The sequence below is a fragment of the Microchirus variegatus genome (genome assembly GCF_963457635.1).
Source record: "Microchirus variegatus genome assembly, chromosome: 3".
NCBI lineage: Eukaryota > Metazoa > Chordata > Actinopteri > Pleuronectiformes > Soleidae > Microchirus > Microchirus variegatus.
This window is the reverse complement of record NC_139804.1, coordinates 3,319,467-3,335,457: the sequence shown is the minus strand read 5'-3', so window position 1 is coordinate 3,335,457 and position 15,991 is coordinate 3,319,467. Positions and strand designations below refer to the sequence as shown.

Genomic DNA, 15,991 nt, shown 5'->3' with positions numbered 1-15,991 from the left:
CTCACGTTGACACGTTCAGGTAATTATCAGCTAACTTAGTGCAAGTGCTGTCCAGATTCTCAGATAAATCAAGTTGAGGGCCAAGTTTAAGGGCTGTATCGCCCTCAATATTGAAACTTTCCGAGACCACCTTTGGGAGCAAGGGCTACCCAGAATGCTTTGCGTGTCTTCACATAACAAAGATGGCGCCTAAAGCAGCGAAACGAGTACGCTACAAATGAAGTATTTTCTTTGTTAATAGAGATATAAAAATGATGAAAACCATTGTATTATCTTAGTTTAGGCCCATATTATGGATTACTGACGTCATTGTTGCGTAACATTTATTTTTATTTTACGATCTTTTGTCAATAGCCGGCCGGTTGCGGACAAGCGATGGTTTGCTATGGTTTACTTTTCAATAAAGCCGTGGTGTGTGGTAACTGTCAGCTGAATATGTCCGTGGTTGTGGTATTTGTAGGAGTATCATCTTATAACTGACTGACAACCTAATAACTTGACTGACAAACGGATCGTAATAAATAATCCTGACGTAAATGTGTTCTTCTTCTTCTTCTTCTTTTTTGGAGTTGACAGACTAGACGCAGCTTTCGCGTTATTCTGCCCCCTACAGTCTGAAGACGTATATGCATTTAAGGGGGTGTCCCATTTCTAAGTGACAAAATAACCCTCAACACTTGGTTTTGAGGGCCAGTTAAGATTAAGGGTTAAGATAGGAATTGGAATTGGCCCTTCATACTCGCGTAACAAAACTGACGCAGCGTCACCTTTCAGCGAGCAGAAAATGTGTCGACTCGACGCAGACTCTCTCGCTTCCTTAAAAACCTACACCTCTTGTCAACACCGGTGATTAAATATTTCATGAGCCAGAGTGTGGAGAGTGGCTCGAAGGGGGGGGGCGGCGGTGAGGGAAGGAGGTTTTTTTTTCGCCGCCACTCTGACTGATGAGAGGGGAACTCTGTCCCATACGCTGTAACCCGATCGCAGCCTTATCCTTTATACAGCGAGGGGCAGCTGTCGCTAATGTCTGTCTGAAAAAAAAAACCCAAAAAATGTGTCAACACAGAACTAGAATATATTTGAACTGTAGTATTAAAAGTATAAAGACGTTTTTTTTTTGCCCCGGTCGTAATCTCTTCGCTCTTTGCTGGAGCCGGCGTTCTGACATTCTGTGTCGTTATTTGAAGACCCTCTCATATTTTAATTGGATGTCACAGTCGTCGGAGCGACAAAGCGATAAAGGCCTTTCTCAGCCGCCGCACTGTGTGAAAGAGAACTTGTTTTAACGCGTCACATTTTTTAAGTTTGAACAGCGAAGGCGATTTCAGAAGACGAATGAAAAAAAATAAAAAGGCAAAAAGGCCTCGGGATAAACAAATGACGAGATGACTCGCTCAACAAGGTCAAACTGTCGTTGTCGTCGTCGCCGTGAATATCAATAAGTTCAAAGAAAACGAGTCAAAGGGGAGTTTGGATTTCTGCAGCAGAGCTTTTGTGGCACAGATGGTTACGATGACCTCATCAGAGTCTTGATGTCATCTGACACCTGATATTTGTTTATCCTTTTGTCTTTAACTCTTTAAAACCTCAACCTCACAATGTCCGTCTGGACTTTTTTTTTTGCTTATTTTAACCATAAAAGGTCGAGAAAATGTTCTGTAACTACATGTTTTTTTCCCATTTTTCCAGAATAATATAATTTTCAATATCTGGTAGTTTATTTCCAATTTACTGCATGTTAAAATACTGTTTTATCAATTTAAAATGGATAAAAACACTGCATTTGTACACTTCTTGCCCATTTTTCCAGGAAAATATTATTTCCAATATCTGGCATATATTGCCAATATATGTTAAAATACTGTTTTATCAATTTAAAATGAAGAAAAACACTGCAGTGGTACACAAACAACATATGTTGCAGGTTAAATTAGAACTTCTGTAATTAAGTGTTTTTTTTCCCTTTTTCCAGAATAATATTATTTCCAACGTCTGTCAGTTTATTTCCAATTTACTGCATGTTAAAATACTGTTTTATCAATTTAAAATGAATAAAACACTGCATTTGTACACAAACAACAGATTTAGCGTGTTAAATTTGAAATTTGAACAGTGTAAAACATAATTTTTTTGTAATCTGACACCTGATATCTATTTATTTTTGTGTCTTTAACTCTTTAAAACTTTTAAAATGTCCGTCTGGATTTTGTTGTTGTTGTTGTTGCTTATTTTAACCATAAAAGTATGAGAAAATGTTCTGTGTTTTTTGCCCATTTTTCCAGAATAATATTATTTCCAATTTACTGCATTAAATACTGTTAAAATACTGTTTTATCAATTTAAAATGAAGAAAAACAAAAAGGTTTATTCCGAATAACACTGCAGTTGTACACAAACAACAGATTTCGCGTGTTAAATTTGAAATTTGAACAGTATGTTTTTGTTATCTGACACCTGATATCTATTTATATATTAATTTATTAATTAAGTCATTTATTTTAACCAAAAAAGGTTGAGAAAAACCATTTTTCATCTTTTTTTATTATTATTTCAAATATCTGGCAGTTATTTCCAATTTACTGCACAATAAAATACTGTTTTATCAATTTAAAATCAATATAAAAACTGCTTGTACACAAACAACTGATTTTGCGTGTTAAATTTGAAATGTGAACAGTATAAAACATCATATTTTTGTAATCTGTCGTCAGAAAGCAAGAGTTTGTGCCCTGGATGAATTTTTAATGGACGCTTTTTTAGCGTCCAAGTGTTTTTCTGCGAGCGCTCGAGCCATTTTTCATCGTTGTGGAAGTCTGTCCTCTCTGCTGTGGACGCTTAAGCAGCTATACATGAGTGTGAGAGGTCATGATGGGGGAGGAAGTCCCAGCCCCTCACCCCAGCCCCCCCCCCAGGGCTGGAAATCGTTCCCTCTTTTCTGATATCGGTCAAACCTTAAAACATGGGAGTCAAACTGAAACGATTACAGTTGAAAACACAGAGATGGAGGGGGGGGGGGGTGAATTAATAACAGCTGCTCGTATGCAAAAAAAAGTCCGCGTTGTCACCTCCAAAAAAGGGGGAAGTGACTGCGCTGGAGAGCGAGGATGATGATGTGACCTCAGCGCTGTGTCCTTGCCTGGAGGGTTGTGTGTTCTGTGTGTGTGTGTGTGGTACATATGGCCACATATGTGCGTTTGGCTGCATCGGCGGACATGTTTACGTGAAGGGACGGCAAACGAGGTCACGGGTCGAGCTCGCCGTCGCCCCCTACAGCGATAGGTCATCGACTGTGGCCGCAGCTAAAGCTCCTGGGACCTCAGTGTCGTCTCTGTGTGTGAATTCAAACTGCTCATTTTCATCATGCGTTTGTAGTATTTGTATATAGAGTGGAGCACATTGGCTGATTTAAATATGTTTTGTTTTTTTTAGTTAGCTGCGTTAGCTCCTTTAGCACCAGTTAGCGTGCCTACAGTCGAACTGGAGCGGTCTGTTTACGAAACGAAATGAGCAGCGCTACAAATAACCAGCGTATCTGTGTACTGCGTATGTGTGCCTCTGTTTTTAAAGTTTAGCGCCGTTAGCTGCGTTAGCTCCTTTAGTGGCAGTTATCGCACCTACAGTCGAACTGGAGCGGTCTGTTTATGAAACGAAAAGAGAAGCGCTACATATAACTAGCGCACGTTAACGATGGATAACGGCGTTAAGGCACGTGCGACGTCATGTTTACGCGCTGCGGCACCGGAGTCCAGGCACTGTTTACCAGCTAGCTCCGTTAGCTATGTTAGCTCCTTTAGCGCCAGTTAGCGCGCCTACAGTCGAACTGGAGCGGTCTGTTTATGAAACGAAAAGAGCAGCGCTACATATAACTAGCGCACGTTAACGATGAATAACGGCGTTAAGGCACGTGCGACGTCATGTTTACGCGATGCGGCACTCTACTTTAGAGACTCGTTTTAATGCGTTAACGTTAACGTGCCCAGCACTAACTTACATTTGGTAAAATGTTCTTGTTTTGGGCAAAAAATCTGCCAATAAGGTTAGCAAATTTTGCGAAGCTAGAATTCTTAAAACTAGCCCCTTTAAAAAAAAAATTGCATGCGTTAACAAGCTAACGTGCCCAGCGCTAAGTAAGAATATTTGTCTTACTTCCTGTAGGGCTGTTACGTTACTGTATGTTTCTTTAATATTAGCTTTCTTTGAAGCTTGTGAGGATTTGTTTTATTGTGAAAGACTCCAGCAGTGACAAATTCTTATTATTCTGTTTAAAGAGCAAAAAATTTGAAATGTTAAGAGCTCCAGATTTGACTCGGAGATAATTGTGCCTAATGGATCGAGACTGGTAAAGAGCGGCGGAATGAGCGCAAATGGACTCCGCGTTGAATCCTTAATGTCAGACTGCTTTAACAACGACTGTGCGTCTGTAACGTGAAGCTCCCACAAAAGGCTATTTTGCATCTCCGCAAACACACACACGACGACGTCCTGGAGATCCAGGGTCAGTCGAGGACGCCCGGAGACCGGGAAAAAAAATCACCACGACGACGCACCTGAGAGATGTCCATCACGGCGTCGCAGCTCAGAGGTCGCGCCGACGTCAGGTCGTTGAATCCCAGCAGCGTGGAGATGACGCCGTTCTGGTCGATCCTGCGGATCATCGTCCCGTCCACGAAGAAGATCACGCCGCGCTTGTCCACGGTGATTCCTGGAGATGAGAAGAGTTTTTGTCTGGTATCTTAGAAGAAGCAGCAGCGGCCACTTAATGACACTTTAAGGGCTTATTTGTTGCCATAAAAATTAAAGACTAATCACGGCGATGAGACTAATGCCACGATTGATTTGTTCGATCAATAACGCAGAGCGATAGAAACATCAAAACAGATGAATAGGACTGTAGGCATTGATTCAATTACAGAGAAAACTCAATGCTCTTTCTTTCTCAGCCTCTAATAACAGCGAAGCCGCAAACACTGACCTCACTCTTTATTTCTCCCCGTTATAATCGAGGCGTGACCATTATTTACACAACAATAAACGTCTCTTTCTCCACTTTTTATGTTTCCAATAAGGAAACGGTGCCGAATCCTGTGCTATTTCAGGGAGCGCGTGAATCACCGTTTCATCCCAGCAGAGGGAAGAAAAGCGAGCATGTGATCTGACGACTGAGTCACGCGTCGTCTGAATGTGAAGAACGACAGAAAAACACGTATTCAGTTTTATTATAAGTGAATTTAATGAGTTACGTGTATCGTTTACTGAAGAGGTGCAATACACAACTCCTTATATGGACATCCTGGGGATTTGTGTGTGTGTGTGTGTTTATAGATCACATAGTCAGGCTTTATAAAAAAATATGTTTTTTTGTTGTTGAGTCAAAGTTTGATTTACTTAATTATTATTATCATATATTATTATGATAATAATAATAATAATAGTAATAAAAAATATAATAATAAATTAATACAATAAACAAGTTCTCAAAATGTTTAATAATATTAATATATATTTAATATTAATAATAATAAGTATATAATAGTAAACATAATAATAATAATAACACTAATAATATTAATAAAAGTATGATTATTATTATAATAATTATTATATACATATAATATATATTGTTATTATCTGTATTATTATTTTTGTGAATATTATTATTTAAACTATTATATATATAAAAAAATACCTCAGCATTGTTATTATTATTATGTTAACTATTATATACTTATTATTATTAATATTATATATTAATATTTAAACATTTTGAGAACTTGTTTATTGTATCTATTTATTATGTTTATGTATTATGTTTTATTTATTTATTTTATTATAGTATCATGTATACTATATTATAGTATCATGTATACTATATTATAGTATCATGTATCATGTTATATTATTTATTTACTATTATTTTTATTTTTTATTATCAGTATTATTATTATTATCATAATATTTATAATAATTGTCGTTTCGCTCGTTTTAAACATGAATAATCTTCAATTTAAATTTATCCAAATATTAGAATTTTCTTCTCTCAATTTAAAGAATGACAATGAATTATCTCTATTAACATTTTTAACATAAAAGATCCTTTAAAAAACTGATTAGTGGATTCCAATTAGTTTAATTATAGGATCTAAGTTTTCGACAACAGTCTGACAAATCTAAGTGAACAACACAATATCCTCAGGCAGGTTTTATTCAATAAATCCTTTCTTTTTTAAAGACAATAGATTTTACATTTAATGTGTTCTATGTGCGGCTTCCAACAAAGTTTGTGCTCGACAATGACTTTGTTTCATAAACTCTTTCAATTTCGATTAACTTTTGTTACTAGCTAACGTTTTACCTCTGGGGTTGGTGAGCGTGGCCTCCACAGCTTTCCCTCCGTCTCCGCAGCGAGCGTCGTCGTACGGCAGACACTGGTCTCCGGTGCCGGCCACCAGCTCCAGGTTCTTGGCCACGTCCTTGACCACGTTCAGAGACTTCACCTTGAAGACTTTCCTGCTGCTGGTGTCGGAGAGGAACACGGCGCCGTTCACCGGACTGGTAGCCAGATAGTACTTGTGCGCCGGGCTGTTGCTGAGGGAAGAAGACGAAAGCCGAGTTTAGCGTTACTTTAGAGACTCATTTGAACAACAAGTCCAAGCGAAGTCCAAGCACCGTTTACCAATTAGCGTCAGTTAGCTCCTTTAGCGTCAGTTAGCGCGCCTACAGTTGAACCGGAGCGGTCTTTTTGTTTATGAAACAAAAACAGCAGCGCTACAAATAACTAGCGTACCTGTGTAACTGCGCATGTGTGCCTCTGTTTTTAAAGTTTAGCGTTACTTTAGAGACTCATTTGAACAACAAGTCCAAGCGAAGTCCAAGCACCGTTTACCAATTAGCGTCAGTTAGCTCCTTTAGCGTCAGTTAGCGCGCCTACAGTTTAACCGGAGCGGTCTTTTTGTTTATGAAACAAAAACAGCAGCGCTACAAATAACTAGCGTACCTGTGTAACTGCGCATGTGTGCCTCTGTTTTTAAAGTTAAGCGTTACTTTAGAGACTAATTTTAACAATCGGGAATCACATAAACATGACGTCACGTGCGTCTTTTGCTGTCATGGAAACGCGTCCAAGCCAAGTCCAAGCACCGTTTACCAGTTAGCTGCGTTAGCTCCTTTAGCGTCAGTTAGCGCGCCTACAGTTGAACCGGAGCGGTCTTTTTGTTTATGAAACAAAAACAGCAGCGCTACAAATAACTAGCGTACCTGTGTAACTGCGTATGTGTGCCTCTGTTTTTAAAGTTTAGCGTTACTTTAGAGACTCATTTGACCAATCGGGAGTCGCGTAAACACGACGTCACGCGTGTCTTGTTGTCATGGAAATGCGTCCAAGCACCGTTAACCAATTAGCTGCATTAGCTCCTTTAGCGTCAGTTAGCGCGCCTACAGTTGAACCGGAGCGGTCTTTTTGTATATGAAACAAAAACAGCAGCGCTACAAATAACTAGCGTACCTGTGTAACTGCGTATGTGTGCCTCTGTTTTTAAAGTTTAGCGTTACTTTAGAGACTCATTTTAACAATCGGGAGTAACGTAAACATGACGAACATGCGCGTCTTTTTCTGCTCAGTTGTCATGAAATTAGATAACGTTAACGTGCCCAGCGCTAACTTAAGTTTGGTAAAATTTTCTTGTTTTGGGCAAAACATCTGCCAATGCGGTTAGCTAATTTTGCTAAGCTAGAATTATTAAAACTAGCCCCTTAAACTAATGTGTCTTGAAATTAAACAAAACAGAATGTAGTAAAGTTTGCTTATTACAAGCAAAGAAGCGATATTATTTAAGAAATCTAAACTTAAAATAAGTGATCTGCTTTCTTAAATTTTACTGAGGCTTTTAGCGAGAAACATTGTCATTTTAATAGAATTAAAATGATTCAGAAGACATTTTAGAGAGTTAAAGGCGCCATATGTAAGAATGTGGCCAAAAACGGTTACTACACTCAAATTTAAAATACCTTTTAGGGTCTTTTAGTTTTCCGTTGTAAATCAGACGTAACTGGCAACCCGTGGTTGCTCGGCAGCTGAGACTCTACCGACTGCAATGATTGGTAGACGGCGGTAGGTGGCGCCACATGACGCCAAAACATGACTTCAAAACATAAAACATGATTTGCAGTCTGCAAAATATTTTTTTAAATGCAAATATTTTGTCTGTACTGTTGTTGTTGGTGAGTTCAGTTTGTTATATGAACATTATTCCTGAGTCTCTGTGACATATTAGGAGAATCTTACGGACAGTTGCTTTAGATTTATTACATAATGCACCTTTAAATGGGCACAATTACAATTTAAACCAATGACATGGAGGAAGAAATATTCACGTATATTCAGGCTTCCAAACCTGGGTTAGCGATCGAAAGAGTACAAACGAGCATGTTCTTCCGTTTCCCTCGGGACTCTTTCTCAACATCCAAACATATTACGCATCCATCAAGCGACCGAGGAAATATATCATATCGTGTTACTACCCGAGCGAGCAGCGAGACAGACTGACACAAAAAGAACCAAATATAGACAAATCCTGGCGTGGAGTGGATGTAACGTACGCATGGGATCAGGATCGGTGTCAGGAAAGACACAAGAAGGAGACGATAAAGATAGAGCCGGACAAATTAAGTGGCAGCAGCAGCAACAAGAGAGAGAGAGAGACGGGATTATTTTGGATTGAAAGTCTGTACACGCACACACACACACACACACACACACAAAAGCTGCAGCTGATCTACGGTGTCATAAAATAAGTTATAAGGAACAAACAAAGATAACAATAAAGAAAACAAACAGATTCTACAAGGTTTTTGACGACATACAGTATATATAGTACATATATACATATATATGTGTATATATATTTATATATATATATATATATATATATATATGGGTGATATAAAGGTGAGTTCCAGGTAGAACCTCAGCCCTTGTAGAAGAACCCTTATTTCTAAGAGTGTAGAACAACCTATACGAGCGTCCTCATAGGAGAACCCCTTTTGGCTTCTCTGGAACCAAAAGGTTCTTACTGGAACCATCAGTGTTACCAAGAACCCTTGAAAAAAACCCTTTCTTCGGTTTTTCAGAAGCAAATGGTTCCAGGTAGAAGCTCAGCCCTTGTTGAAGGACCCTTTTGGAACCCTTATTTCTAAGAGTGTAGAACAACCTATTCGAGCATCCTCATAGGAGAACCCAGGTAGAACCTTTTTTATAAAGGTTCCACCTTGAACCCTTTTGAAGTGTTCCACCTTGAACCCTTTTTAAACCTGTTATTCAGAAAAGGGTTTCTTCGGGAAAGGGTTTTTCAGAAGCAAATGGTTCCAGGTAGAACCTCAGCCCTTGTTGAAGGACCCTTTTGGAACCCTTATTTCTAAGAGTGTAGAACAACCTATACGAGTGTCCTCATAGGAGAACCCTTTTTGGCTCCAGGTAGAACCTTTTGGAGGGTTCCACCTTGAACTCTTTTAAACCCTTTATTCAGAAAAGTTAGAACCTCAGCCCTTGAAGAAGAACCCTTTTGGAACCCTTATTTCTAAGAGTGCAATTTCACAGTTTTGAATTGAATCCTTTGTTAATTTCGTCATTTTTTTTGCTCTTCGGCGCCACCTTTAAGTTCACAGAGTTATCAGGAGAAGATGGAACACAGTTCTGCCAGAAACCGATAAGCATTTCGGGGACGGTGGTGTAGGGGGGGGGGGGGGGGGACCTGTCAGCAGGATGTCATTCAAAGTGGATTAAGAGTGAATTTCAACTATAACCTTGAGGGTTATTTTTTTTATTTATTTATTTTTTCCTCCCTCTCTCTCCGAGGCTTGCGTGCGGTTGACAGGACGGAGCCAAAGCTTATCGTTTTTATAACACAACAAGATCACAGTCCGGCGGCTCTGAGGCGCCGTCAGGTGAAAGAATATGATTTTAAATGACAACTGACCTTCACTGAATCACAGCAGAGTCTCTGCGGCCCAGCGCCAGAACTGACTGATACGTGAAGTCTACAGCGAGTTTCTTAAAAAATATAAATAAATAAATAAATAAATAAATAAATAAATCTGCCTCCGCGTGATGGAAACGCAACAACAGCTGTCAAGTGCTGCCAAAGCAACAGGCGCCACAGCTCTAACCGTAAAAAAAAGCAGCCAAGGCCGCGCAGCCAAGTCAGGTCGGTCTGACAGCAGCGATGTTACGAGACGGAAAAAAAAAAAAAAAATAGAAAAAAGAAATATGTGTTTGTGTTAAAATCGTCGCAGTTGGACGTGGTTTTGCCTCAAAAAAGCTCAGCTTGAATTTGGACAAAAACACACACACACACACGAAGCGAAAACCTGTGGAGTCAGAGTGTGTCGGTGGCAAAGCCTCAATAACATGGATTCCACTTTGCATCCTATCTGCCGCGTGCGATCAGCTGATACAGAGGCGGTTCTAGAGTCTGTAGGGGCCCGGAGCAAAAATTCCCCAGGGGGCCCTCCCTTCCAACCAGTGTTCATCACCATTATGCTATAAATAATCTGACACCAACGAAAAATGTATATATTTTTTACATAACATGGAAAAACCTTGTAATTAAAAAATATAAATGTAAAGAACAATAAAATACTGTAAATAGCTTAAAAAAAACTATATAAACTTAGTAAAAAAAAAAAACATTACACTGTAAAGAACCATCATTATAAAACAATATAAATATATAGAACACACGTGTCAAACTCGAGGCCCAGGGGCCAGATGTGGCCCGCCACGTCATTTTATGTGGCCCGCGAGTTATTAATCAGTCTTAAAAATCTGTGTTAAAATAGGTCTATGCTGCTTTAAGGCGTGCGTTGACCATAAACTACATTTCCCACAATGCATGGCGATTGCCTTACCCGCAAAGTGACGGCACCACCACTAGATCGCAGTGCAACATTGTACGTGCATCATGCAACGAGTGAAATAAGCCTTTATTTTACATTATATTTGGGGACATTTAGTTACATTTATGGCAGTTACATGTGGCCCTTTGAGGGTTAACCATAATGCTGATGTGGCCCTCAGAGAAAATGAGTTTGACTGATATAGAAAAATAAAATACTGTAAATAACTGAAAAAAACATGTATAAACTGAGTAAAAAAGATGTGCAATACACTGTAAATAATCCTCTTCATTTTCCAACTTGCAGAACGATAACTTCACACAGGTTAACGTGAGGTGGGGCCCCTTTGGGGGGGAGGATCCTGCTGAGATGTCATTGCAAATCGCCCATTGTTGTTTAAGGGGGACGGGGAGGCGGCTGCTTACTGCACATTTCAGTAAAAAGTGTTGGGGGGCCCCCCTATCAGCTCGGGGGCCCAGGCAGTCGCTTGTTCACAAGTTGCACCTCTGACCGCATGTCAAACACTTCCTGGTCTTCCCGTGACCTTGAGCCACGACCATATTCCGCCTCCACATTCGCCCGACTACATCTCGTTTGTCGAAGATAATTGGATTTCGCCGCACGCCGGTGTGACGACGGGATCCTGAGTTAGGGGGTCAACGAACACGAGCGGTGACATCACAACGCCATCACCCCATTTTCATACAGACACCTGACCCACGATGGGCCACTGCTGCTGCTGCTGCTTGTTTTATTAATGTGGTCAGTGTGGAAAATAAGAGGCCAGTGACCAGAAGCACTGGGCTTTTTCATCCTCAATTTGACCACATGTTCCCCCCCCACTGAAGCCGTGACCCTCTCTGACAGGAAGTCGATCAATAGTCTCTTTGACTGAGACGCGATATCTAAAGATTTCCCTCGCTGCCTCCTGCCATTGGAAATTCTGTCTCATGTATCTGAAGCCACTGATATAATCTACACCGAGCGCTCTGGCTTTGTGCGCTAAGAATCTTTTTAATTTTCCCAGTGTGGATCCATAGCATCCATTTTTCTACCTGTGCCAATCTCAGCTAGCGCTGCAACAACTAATCGATTAAAATATCAAAATAGTTGGCAACTATTTAATAATCGATTAGTTGGGTCTACGTAATTACACGTACAGTTGCTAGCCCCTAATGTAGGGCAGTAAGCTAACCAAAGCCGTGGCAGTAAGCGCCATTAAGCTAGATGCTAACCTAGCATTGTGTAGCTCACGTGAGTTGGACGCGGCAGAGAACAACATTAACAGAGAGTAAAACGTATGGGAGCACTTTACGCTAACGCCTTCAAAGAACAGCGTTAGCTTTAGCTAATCTCGCACACAGCACATCGCTGCACGAGCACCTGAAGAGGAAGCACGCTGGAGCCGCGGGTGAAGGAGATTCACGCTAACTTCGTAGTACGTTAATTTATCGCTTATCCATCAACAAAACTGGAGAAAATCGAGGGTTTTTCTGTACCATTAAGTTTGTTTTTAAATTGGCTTGAAAACGTGTGTTTGTCCGTCAAAACGGACACAAATTTGCAGAAAAAGCTAGCTACATTTGATGATAATAAGCTGTGTATAACATGTACGAGCACCTGAACAGGTAGCACATTGGCGCACTGGTGAAGGACATTCACGCTAAGTTCGTAGTACGTTAGATTTTTAAATTGGCCTGAAATTGTGCATTTTTCTATCAAAACGGACACAATATCTGCCGAAAAGGGTAGCTACATTTGACGATAATTAGCTGAATAACGGAGTATAACGTGACGTTGTGGAGTCAAATTGTGCTTTTTTTTTTAAACGTTTTTTATCCGATGAATTGAATAAATAATCAATAGGTTAATCGTCAGTTGCAGCTGTAATCTCAGCTGACACAGAGACGAACAACCATTCACTCTCACACCAACGGTCATTTTAGAGCGTCTAATTTACCTAATCCCCATATTGGATGTTTTTGGACCGTGGGAGGAAGCCGGAGAAAGGAACTCCATGCAGAAAGGCCCTTGTTCCAACCTCCAATTCTCTAAATAAAACACTGTAAAATAATATAATATAATATATATATATATATATATATAAAAATATATATATATATCAGAAACTCGGGATTGGGACGTCGTGGTACGGTTTGTTTTGGATTTGCAGTGGATGTACCGACGATATCGACGATGCAATACATGCTTTACATTACAGTTTGAAACGTGTTTACTCCAGTGATGTTTGAGACGACGGCGTAACATTGAATTATAGCGGGCAACGCGATTCCGACTCCTGTTATTAACCCTGAGGGAAAAAGTTCAGCCTCTATTGACTCGATAATTAGCTGCAGTCTCACACACACACACAGGTATATACAAAACACATAACACAGAGATAACATTAGCTCAGGAGATTTAGCTAATAGAGCCATGAAGGTGAGAATTATGCACTGTTTCATAGATAGGATCATTGTGCCGTGTCTGAAATGGACTCCAAAAGGTCATTTTTGGACTGCACCATTTTCTGATATTCAACACCGTGCAGCTTACCTATGCCTGAAGTCTTTATTTCTGTCAGAGTTTGACACAAGCAGCAGGGAAATGAGAAAGAGAAAGAGAAGACAGAAGAGGAAATGTTAGTGGTTAGTAGTAGGAAAGAGAGTTAGTCAGAACGACAAACATTGAGAAAACCACCAAAGTCATTCATCTTTTTCCTGCAGAGACTCCATTACATTTGTTATCAGAGCCAAACTCTGGCTGCTACAGGTGGACGAGAGCGGCGAGGCCATCAATCCTGGGCCTTTGGGGCATTTTCCCCTCTCTCTCAGTCGACCTCAGTGGTTTATGAGCTGCACATCTGAGCCTAGCTTCCTCCCGAGTTAGCGTTAGCGGTAGGGCTGCAGCTAGCAAATATTTATGGAATTATTTGACCAATTATTTTTCAAATAATAGAGGACACAAAACACAAAATCATTATTATTATCTATTTACAAATAAAGAAATAAAGAAATAAATATAAAAAAAATCCGAAATTTTTAATTTAATTTAATCGGTAGAATACTCAATTACAAAAATATTCGATAGCTGCAGCCCTATTAAGCCCTAGTGTGCCAGAAACGTTAGCAACTGGATGCTATCGGCTCATATGATGCTGAATCATTGAGGACTTGCTTTTGTGGTACGACAGTTGTAGTTGTTAGCCTTGTAATTTTTTTTCCGATTTTCCCCCCCAAATCTTTTCCAATTTTTTAATCCGATTACTCCCAATTACTTCTCCCGATTAGGAATAATCGGTAGAATACTCAAATACAAGACTATTCGATAGCCTCAGCCCTAGTAAGCTACATTAAATCAGCTAACATCAATGTTTATGTTAGCGTGTGCCAGAAGCGCTAGCAACTGGATGCTATCGGCTCATATGATGCTGAATCATTGAGGACGTGCTGTTGTGGTAAGCTAGTTGTAGTTGCTAGCCTTGTTATTTTTTTCCATTTCTTTTTTCCAATTTTTTTAATCCGATTACTCCTACCGATTAGGAATAATCGGTAGAATATTCAATTACAAAAATATTCGATAGCTGCAGCCCTAGTAAGCTATATTATATCAGCTAACATCAATTTGCTAGTTTACATTAACGTGTGCCAGAAGCGTTAGCAACTGGATGCTATCGGCTCAGATGCTGAATCATCATTAGGAATAATCAGTAGAACACTCAATAATACAAAATATTTGATAAATGCAACCCTAGTAAGCTACATTAAATCAGCTAACATCAATGTTTACGTTAGCGTGTGTCAGAAGCGTTAGCAACTGGATGCTATCGGCTCAGATGCTGAATCATTGAGGACGTGCTGTTGTGGTACGCCAGATGTAGTTGTTAGCCTTGTTAGCTTCTTGTTTAAGCGTGAAATGGTCCCACACTTTGGACGTTTTCTTTGGTCTTTTACGGGCCGTTTCACACGCGCCATCGCGCTAGCTGAAATCCGGATGTGCAGGCGTGCGTCTGCTAAAGCGGATCCGTGCGAGTACCTGAGCTCCAGGACGCTGGTGACGTTCCCCGTGGTGAAAATCCTCCGCACGTAGTTGAAGTCGCCCACGTAGAGGCTGCCGTCGGAGCCGCACGCCAGCGCCACGGGCGCCAGGAGCTTGTTTCCGTCGGCGAGGCCGTTGCAGCTGGGGCAGGAGATGCTGCGCCTGCGCCCGTTCCCCATCACGCTGCCGATGACAGGGGGCTGCTGGGAGATGAAGACATTCTCGCCATTTCCCATGTGAAGAATACCTGATAAAGGGCAAGAAAGTGGTAACAACCTGTTTTAGTTTCAGCGCTGGAGGCTAGAAAGAAAAAAAAATGCATATGCAAACAAAAGCCCAAGTGCATACTTGGTAATCGGATGAGATTAAAATAATATCACTCCAGGCTATGAAAAATAAGAACAAATTATTGAATATTGAACAGCTAAATCAGATTTCATGAATAAATGAGGCTCATTAAATACTTAGTGAGATGCAACTCGAGCAGTTCTGGCTACATTTTGCAACTTTGGTTAAAAGAAAAAGTGTTTTTCTCAATTTTACACAATAATATGTGAAATAAATTCACCTTTTTGATCTCACATGCAGCTGTTTTATAAATGACATGATTTTGTCAGTGTTAATCCCTGCTCTGTAATCCCTGTGGTAAAAAATAGTTACAGTGACTTGTTACTGTGTTACATACTGTACATGTTTGCTAATAAGGACTTGACTGCGTGTGTGTTAACACTCTGATAACAAAGATGGCATCTAATTAGTTTCAGTGCGATATGCGTATACGTGCATAATATATCAAACCGCAGCTCTGTCAGAATGTGATCTACGTCACGTCATTAGCCATTCTCATGCTCAGTTTGTTTATTTTTATCCGATGACTTGGAAAACACGGAGAAACAAACACGTCAACGTATAGAAAATAGTGCATTTTTAAAGTATTAAATGTAAAGATCTGACTCTATAATTATGAAAGCAAAAGCGTAACTAAGAGAAAACACGCTAACACTGATTGTGCCATGCAATTCTAAAAAAATATGCAATACATACATACATATGTATATATATG

The 15,991-nt window shown here is 40.0% G+C and overlaps 1 protein-coding gene across 2 annotated transcripts in view; it reads right to left on the bottom strand.

Moving 5' to 3' along the window:
• tenm4 (teneurin transmembrane protein 4) overlaps positions 1-15,991 on the bottom strand; it is a gene marked incomplete at both ends in the record, with an annotated part of 186,001 nt that overhangs the window by 34,738 nt on the left and 135,272 nt on the right. The window contains 4 exons of one of the 2 annotated variants that reach the window (XM_083887239.1): positions 4,548-4,702; positions 6,353-6,585; positions 13,447-13,467; positions 14,926-15,175. In XM_083887239.1, coding sequence (XP_083743365.1) covers positions 4,548-4,702; positions 6,353-6,585; positions 13,447-13,467; positions 14,926-15,175 — 659 coding nt within the window. The remainder of the gene's footprint in view (positions 1-4,547; positions 4,703-6,352; positions 6,586-13,446; positions 13,468-14,925; positions 15,176-15,991) is intronic. The other variant, XM_083887238.1, reaches the window with a different exon arrangement.